The sequence below is a fragment of the Aphelocoma coerulescens genome (assembly GCF_041296385.1).
Source record: "Aphelocoma coerulescens isolate FSJ_1873_10779 chromosome Z unlocalized genomic scaffold, UR_Acoe_1.0 ChrZ, whole genome shotgun sequence".
Lineage (NCBI taxonomy): Eukaryota > Metazoa > Chordata > Aves > Passeriformes > Corvidae > Aphelocoma > Aphelocoma coerulescens.
The window spans coordinates 46,720,419-46,729,436 of NW_027184085.1; the positions used below are offsets into that span (position 1 = coordinate 46,720,419).

General features: G+C 39.5%; 1 protein-coding gene across 6 annotated transcripts in view; it reads left to right on the forward strand.

Moving 5' to 3' along the window:
* Positions 1-6,211, forward strand: part of GNE (glucosamine (UDP-N-acetyl)-2-epimerase/N-acetylmannosamine kinase) — a 43,618-nt gene extending 37,407 nt beyond the window's left edge. For all 6 annotated transcript variants that reach the window (XM_069000994.1, XM_069000999.1, XM_069000995.1 and 3 more), the window contains 4 exons: positions 1,129-1,350; positions 2,275-2,457; positions 3,032-3,148; positions 3,859-6,211. In XM_069000994.1, coding sequence (XP_068857095.1) covers positions 1,129-1,350; positions 2,275-2,457; positions 3,032-3,148; positions 3,859-4,094 — 758 coding nt within the window. In that variant the 3' untranslated portion in view covers positions 4,095-6,211. The remainder of the gene's footprint in view (positions 1-1,128; positions 1,351-2,274; positions 2,458-3,031; positions 3,149-3,858) is intronic.
* The last annotated feature ends 2,807 nt before the right edge of the window (positions 6,212-9,018 follow it).

The following is a 9,018-nucleotide window of genomic DNA, read 5'->3' on the forward strand; positions in this document are numbered from 1 at the left end:
AAGTAGTTTGTTCCAGATTAAAACTTTCCTGAATTGCACAGTACAAAGAAAAACTAACTTGAGCATGCTGTATTTTTTAAAAACAACATTAAGGACACAAAGCCATACAGAGAAATGTTAGTGCTTCAAATCAGATTTTACAGATTTAATGTTCAATTCAGCTGCTTGTCTTAGAGCTTTTATGGCTGCTTTCCATTACAACATTAACCTTGGAACCATCTTTATATGTGACTCAACTACATAATCTCTGTACAATAAAATGTTCACATAGAGCTAAATACCTCCATAATCGTGACCTACTCTTCAGTGGTCCTGACAGACCACCAACTCTGGAAGCCTCTCCAGCTAAGCAAACTGGTTTGGCTAATAGAGCCTGCTGCTGGCCTACTCTGTTCAATAGACAAATCTCTGAACACAGTTTTGATCTTTCACAAAAACAGTGTGTTTTTAAGTAAAAATCACTACTCTAGGTCTAGTGATTATTTTTAGTCATTCTAAATCTTGAGAGTTATAGCAGGCTTCCAGACACTAATAGTGTTCCAGGGTTTGAATCATGTATTTTTGCTGTTATGTCTTTTGCACATCACTAACAAGAAACACAACTATTAAGTGATTTGCTGCAATCTTGCCTGAAGTAGGAACATTAACTCTCTGGTTACTAACCATCTGGTTAGTCTTAAGATACTTGGCGCATTGTGATTAGAGCCATGGCATTCTATGAATTATCTTCTTTACTTTGAGGGTGACTGAGCACTGAAACACACTGCCTGGAGAGGTTGTGGAGTCGTCTTCTCTGGAGATATTCAAAGCCCACATGGACAGAATCCTGTGCCACTTGCTGTAGGTGAACCTGCTTTGGCAGAGGGATTGGACTAGATGATCTCCAGAGGTCCCTTTCAACCCAGACTATTCCATGATTCTGTGTTCTCTACATGTCAAAAGTTGCACTGCCAGTAATACTTAAGAAATACTTAAGAAATTTTTACTCTCATGCTCTTCTTCAAAGCCTAGTATTGGGGGGGGGGGGGGCGGGAAGAAATTTTGTCATTAGAAAAAGTAAAATGGATTTTTACGTAAAGTCTATTACACAGAGTTTTCATTTTTCTCTCCTGTATTTCTGGGACTTAGGTATTTCCACAGGTGGACGGGTAAACCCTCGAGAAGGAATTGTGCTTCACTCTACAAAACTCATTCAGGAGTGGAGCTCTGTGGATCTCAGAACCCCTATATCTGATGCTTTGCACCTGCCAGTCTGGGTCGACAATGATGGAAACTGTGCTGCTCTAGCAGAGAGGAAATTTGGTCATGGAAAAGGAATAGAAAATTTTGTAACACTGATTACTGGTACAGGTGAGTATGTTGTAGTTCAATGAAACCCAAAATCCAGCACCATCACTTAGAGGCTCAGCTATTCTTATAGGCATAAACATTACCACTATGCCTGGAAAACCAAAAATACTTTTGCTACACTAATGTTTGGCTTTTTAATATTCAGGCAAATAAAACCACTTACATAGTTTAAACTTCTTGATGAAAGAAGTTCTGCTGGTACAGCTACGCCAGCAAGAAAGGAAAATATGAGCAACCTTAGCTGGAATAATTTTGCATTTTTTTAGCTTTAGATCTAAATTCTCTTTAAACTTTAGAAATACAGGTCAGATCAGAATATGTATCTAGAATATAAACAACTGAATATAAGAAAGTATGCTTATTAAATCTGAAATGCAAATGTGGGGTAACTTTTCTCATTTGTAAAGTATATAGTCCTTTAGATGGTGGCAGTAATAACTAGCTGATGAATCTACACCCAGTTTGGGAAGGGGCAGCAGAGGCTTGCACATTTAAGTGTCCTGGCCCTTTAACACACAGGTTTAACTGTCTAAAAACAGCATTAGAATTTCTCTGAAGTGCAAAATTTTAAGGCCACTTGGATAGTTTTTTGCATAAAGAGCATGACTCAAAAGCTTAAAAGATCTGTCATAGTTCAGTACCATCCATAGGCTTTTAAAAAAATAGAAGCATTGTATACCATTTTGAGCCATATATGAATAGGAGGGAGCTGTGAGCTTGCATATTAGGTGTATCAAATAGAGAAGAGTTCTTCAACAACTAGTAATTCTTGGTTTCTAGTGTAGATCATCACTGATGCAAATTATTTTATCTTGTGAATAAACAAATGTCAGTGTCTCGCGTAGCTGGGGCCTTTAAAAACTGTTGGGGAGCAGGGGGTGTCTGGTTTTTTTTCAAACCACAGAAGTCTTAATATCTTTGCAGGAATTGGAGGTGGAATCGTTCATCAACATGAATTGATCCATGGCAGTTCTTTCTGTGCTGCTGAGCTTGGACACATTGTCGTATCCTTAGATGGACCAGAGTGCCTGTGTGGCAGCCAAGGATGTATAGAAGCATATGCCTCAGGAATAGCATTACAGAGAGAAGCTAAGAAGCTGCATGATGGTATCTATTTACTCTGGTTTTCAAAACACAGTTACTTTGCAGTATAGAAGAAATTTTCAAAGAAGGTATTAAGAAAAAATAGATCTGCCTTCTTTTTCGAGGAGGAAACAAGAATGGGTGTACAGGCAGCCTGCATAGTACAGATCTTTTTCAGTGGCAAGGAACATTTGGAACCACAGGTCTCAGAATTACCAGAAGCACACAGTAGAGCTTGTCTCTTCTTTTTAAATATGATGTAAAGTAATCTGATAGGCACCCTGTGACGTTTGGTTTCACAGTGATTGTCTTTCAGCAAAAGCTTCTCAGTCTTAAATAAGTTTGAGAGTATTTATATTTTATTTATTTTTGGGTCTGACAAGACTAGTGAATTACCACACCCTAATTGTTTGATTCCCTGCTTCTGCAAGTAGTTTCCTGAATAATATGGATATAATTACTTCGGCTAAACTCAGGTTTGTACATATTGTTCAGGATTCAGCATACAAGTAAAAGAGATTAAAAGATTTTAATTGCTTTTTTTTTTCATCCCTGACTTGCCACATTACCATGTTTTACTCTTGGCTTTCCTTTTCAGATGATCTGCTTTTAGTAGAAGGAATGTCAATGAAAGAGGAGGAGATTGTTAGTGCTGCACACCTTATTCAGGCAGCTAAACTTGGCAATACAAAAGCAGAGAGCATTCTCAGAACAGGTAAGAACATAGCCCAGAGTCTGGAACACATACATGATTATATTTTTGGGATACAGAAATGGTAGTGCACTGTAACACTACAAGCATCCTGAACATGTTGAGAACCTCTCAATATAGAAATTACTGATGGTAATGAGATTTTTAAATATAAATGTTGGAGAAAATATCAGAAGTGCTAAAAGTATCTGTTCCAGTAAAAAAAAGAAGATAAAAGGTTCTGCAAAGACGAATTTATAAAAAAGAAGTAAATTCTCAACATTCCCATATGTGGGGATGCAAGTGAATGGCTAGTCTGAGGTAGCAAAGGCAATTTATATGTTACTTTACACAGGACATTTTACTGGTTTACTAGCTTAAGCACAGTCCTCCCTTACACATAGTTGTTAACATTAAAATGGTAGAGTGATGCTTTCCTATTTTCTCTTTGCTTACAAGCATGATTCATGCATTGTTTTGTCTTTTCACTTCCATAACATTGAATAATGCATTATTGTGCAAAAAAAATTGCCTTTTTTTTTTTTTTTTTTTTTAACTTTTAAAAGAAAGTTAATAGCAGACACATATTACCTGATAACATAAAGTCAAAACTCTGGAACAAAATACTTCACTGACTTTCCAGTGTTATTTGCTGCTAACAGAACTGTTTCAACTACTGGTGCCAGAACTGCTTTGAGTATTCTACTCAGTTTCTTTTTACTTCATCTTTTCAGCTGGGACTGCATTAGGCCTTGGCGTTGTGAACATTCTACACACCGTGAACCCCTCTCTTGTGATCCTTTCTGGAGTTCTAGCTAACCACTATGTTAATGCTGTCAAAGATGTGATAAATCGACAGGCTCTGTCCTCTGTTAAAAATGTGGATGTGGTGGTCTCAAATCTAGCAGATCCTGCTCTCCTTGGAGCTGCTAGCCTGGTACTGGATTATACTACACGTAGAATATACTAGAAGAATTATAGAAGAGTTAGAGGATTGGACTATTCAAATTCCTAATCGGTGGAGGGAATACTTTGTCCCAGCTTTTTCTTTGATGAGAGCAGCTAAGGAATCAGAGTAGTGTTCTGAGTAATTAGTGACTACTTCAGCATTTCCTAATTGAGGTATTATCTTTTTGTATTTTTCCTAAATTTCAGCTGACTTCATTGGAAGTAATGTGCAATTCTGGTTTTTTAAGCACCTCTGTTGGTAAGCCTATACCTTACTTTTTGAGTGTAGCTGAATTATTTATGGGCATCTCTTGATGAATGGGGATAATGTGTATGGTGTATAAAATTATAACTAGCACTTGGGGATCCATATCTCATTTCCCACCTATGTGAAATGAGACGTTTACCAGCTTTTCAGTTCCAGGATTCCACCCACAAAGTAAATATGATGTAATCCCCAGTAGCAGGTAGTAATTCCAGTGGGTGGAAACAAGGGCCTCTACAATAAAAAAAGGCTACACCTAGAAATTCCTTTTCATGAAGGACTTGGTATAGGCAACCAAGTTTATTTATTATATTATCTTTAAAGGGCAGAGTCCCATTTTAGAAGCTTTTGCATATGAAGGAAAAAATCTACAGTCTAGTGAGCTTACAACCTGCAGAGAAGTCCAAACAAGCTCATAAGTAGAGCAGTGAGCATCTGTGTCTTCTGGCCATGGCCAATAGTAACATGTTTGCATTTTAGTCTTGGGGGATTTCTCAAGGGGAGGGGGAACTGCTTATTCTTTGGTAGCCAGTTAGCTGAAATTCAGCCATGTGGCACATCTGATCATAAAGAATCTACCTGTCACTGCAGGGTGACACGGTGCACCCCCTCAGCCATTTGGGTGGCTGCATGTGCACTGTTCTTGTCCTGCTTTCACCATCAGCTTTCAAGATGGAAAGTCAAATCTGACCCTTATCCTCACCTTCAGGGCATTCAGAGGCCTAGGACAAAGGTATGTCAAATACCAGTGAAGGCTTGTCTAAGGAAGCTGTAGTTTGTATTTCTTAAATGAGTCCTTGATATATAGTCCTGTCTTTATCCAGCTGCTTTTTTAGCATACTTTCAAGATGCGGGAAAAACTGAAAAACCAACCCATCTATCAGCTAATCCAGAAGGATAGCTCTGGAGGAACAGTCACAAGACTATCCTGTCCTGAATTTAGTGACCTATTTTGACATTTAATTCAACCACTGATATTCTCAGAAGTCCAGTAATGCGTTAGTACAGGGGAACAAAAGGGCTATTTCCAGTCTGCTCCAATCAAAATGAAACAATCTTCTGCAATCACTGCCCTCTGCTATACAATGAACTTCTGAATAGCTCTTAGTACACTCAGTAATTCTGTAAAATCCATATATAATCTATACAGATTGTCTTTACTTCACCCTCTCTTCCACAAGGAATGCTAACTGGTAACTCACATCTTCAGAGCAGATTTCAGAACCACCACCAAATCTCCTTCCTGCTGTCTCCAGGAAAAATCATGCAGCCTCTATACCATAGTTTCTCAGACTTGGCAAATACTGGTTCTTAATTGTTTGCCAAGTTGTACTAGGTTATGTAATCTAGGAGTTTTAGTTCCTTTTCCTACATGTCTTGGTTTACTGCATGATTGCCATTACCTTCAATACCAGAGCATTAGCTCTATGAGCAGGTCAAGGAGAAACTGGCATTTCTCTACTGTGATAGTAGCTCAGATCAGGAGCATTAAGGTTCTGACAGTGAGGAGGCCTGTCATTTGATCTTTCCATCCTCTAGCATCACAATGAATACCTGGCTGGCATGCCTGGCTAAAAGTGGGACCAGGCTTTTGCTTTCCAGACCCTCTGAAGCTCTGTATTTTTGGTATCTCAGATTCCAAATGTTTTTCCCTAGCAGCTGAAGGGAGGGTGTGGGCACAGAAAAAACATGACAGACTAAAACACATTTGAAGAGTTTTACACCTTTAACGTCTAGTCATGTTAAGAAAACGATTCTTTAAATGCTTTTGAAAATGCTTTTTTCTGTCAACTGGCCAAGAACCTGCTGCATATGTACAAGTGGTTTATAAAATCAGAAAGAATAAAAAATCGTATTTCATAGCGTAATAGTCATTTTGTTTGTCTGTCCTTCTTTCCCTGTTCAGAAGCGTCCTTTGAACTTCCGGTACTTAAATGTGGACCAGAGATTTTATGGACATTAGCACCCAATTGTATCCAGCCCCAGAAGGAGCAAATACCAGATGTTCACAGAGTATCTGCAGTAATGTGCTTACTTGATGCTGGCCCAATGTCCTTTAGAGTAGTCCATAATATGAAGATCATGGACTCCAGTGAGGACAAACCAACCTTTATATCCAATACTGGGAAAAACGTGTAGGAGTGAAACCCCTTTCCCCAGCTGTTATCAGTACTTCAGAGCCTAAATCAGCAGGGCATTCTCATTACCTGCATTGGCAGCACCTGCTCGTATTGCCTCTTGCATACTGGTTGGTTTTGCAGTGTCCATGGTAAGTGCACGTGGTGTCCTAACTGCAGAAGCCTTACCAGGAATGCCACCATCCAGCCCTCCAAGCAGAACTGCATATGATGTCAACAGCTTGGGCAGGACAAGTCCCCTCATGAACGTGCATGTTTATAATCAGCATTACATAAGCAAGTCGCAGCATTAGAGTGCCAAAAGGTTGGGAAGCAAACTAAAATTGGAATTCTTAGTTCTGTAACTTTTCATTCATGTAACCAATATAATGCTCTACAAGTTCCTATACCACAGTGTTTCTTGCAGCTGGTGGAAAAAGAATGCTTTGTCCACAACAGTTCTGCATTACCATAGAAACCCAAAGAGCCAGGAGTTGGGATCATGAGCAGACCGGTTGAGTTTCAATAGCTATCTTTTTAAACATCATTGCTGATGCTTTGCAAACCACATAGCTAATCCATACAGAATCAAGGTTTAGAATTTCTTTTTGGTTTCCTGACCAGCAAGTTTAGTTAACAAGTATTTTGAATCTTTGATCTGCCATCCAAACACTTGGAAATAACAAATTCATTCGTTTTCTGATGGTCTTGAGGTACTGTCCTTCCTCCACTTCATTGTAACAAAATTTGTCAAAAACTTGCATGTATTACCAATGGAGGCAATGGCAATTTTGTATTACAAAAACACAACAGAGAGTAAAGTGCAGACAGGATTTATACTCGCATTCAGTGAAATTTGATCACCATGTCCTGCATTAGTAAGTATAAAACACCTGGGCTGTACACACCTTGGATCATTCCAGATAATTATGTTTGGATTAGAACTAGTGCCACAGCACAAGGTTCTGCAGAGGAACAAGCTTGCCTGCATGACAAGTACTACTGGAGGAATCCTCTTGGCAAAGACTATAGACAACCATGTTGTCCTGAACTGTATTTCATGTTGTACTGAAATACAAGTCAGTAATCTGTATGTTACCCTCTTAACTGGCTGCTCAGAAAAAAAAAATCAGCAAGAAACAGATAAGCCACACCATGTTGTTTTATGGCTGCTTAAAACTTACCCATGTTCCACAGGCTGAGGATGAATGCACAGCGCTGTTGTTTTCAGGCTCCCTGATTTCCAGTGAACCCATGACCTCTCCATCTCCCTTCTTCTTTACAAATGCTTATTGTAATTTCAGACTGCCTGGCTGCTGGCTGCCACCTGATCAGAAGCTAAACAAAGCAAGTTCTATACCAGGATGTATTCAGCAAGTCGGCAGCTTCTCTCTCAATACTGCATGAGATCTTCGTGCACGTGCATGCAGCTGGGATTATGTTTGAAGGATAGGAAGCGTCCAGGTTTTTTCCAGATTCCACTGACTAGTGCTATGGAGATAAGCAGCAACAGTGGGAAAGTAAAGCCAGTAAACAGGATTGAACATGCACAGCTAAGGCCAGAGGTAGCACAAAATTGTCACATGAAGTCACAAAACCAAGTGACAGATGCTGACCTCTGAAGAAAACAAATGTTTAGAAACACAGACAAGGGCACTGATTTTCCCAAATAAACCTGTGTGTTCTTTTGCTGTGTCACAAGGTCTAAGTATCTAAAATAGATCTCAGACACAGAAAATGTCCTGACTCCAGGAGTGCTGGGTTTGGTTCTGAGCTTCCCAGTACACAAGAGACTAAGCACACCACAGTTCAACAAAGAGCCACAAAGATTATAAAGCAATTACAGCATTTCTCTTGTGAGGAAAGGCTGACAGCTGGGACTGTTCAACCTGGAAACAAGAAGGCTCGGGGGAATCTTATCAATGTATATAAGTACCTGAAGCAAGAGTGCAAAGAAGACAAAAGTCAGGCTCTTTTCATTTGTGCTATGACAGGAAACACTGAGCACAGACTGAAACACGGGAAGCTCCATCTGAACATTAGGAAACACTTCTTTATTGTAGAGGTATCAAAGCACTGGCAGAGGTTGCCCAGAGAGGTGGTGGAATTTCACTTCTTGGAGGTCTTTAGAAGCTGTCCGGACATGGTCGCGGGCAACAGGCTCTAGGTGGTTCTGCTTGAGCAGAGGGGTTGAACCAGACGACCTCCAGAGGTCCCTTCCAACCATAGCCAGTCTGTGATTTTGTGACAGCACTGATAAAGGAGACAGTGAGCTAGCATACTTGAATATAAAATTAAGGCAGAAGAGGTAATCTGCAAAATCTCTGCATCAGAGGTAGCAGAGGTAATCAGAAACCACAGAGCTGCATTTTTAAGTGTTCCAGCAAGATGAAATACGTAAAAAAACTGCAAACACATTCTTAGATTCTACAAACACAGCATATAAAATACTGCTTTAACTTCTGTAACATTGCTTTGGCCTTGAATTTGAGTCTTTGCCCATTTTCTTGGATTTCAGCTCTAAACCACATCCATAGCCAGATAAAATATTCTTAAGGTGATCA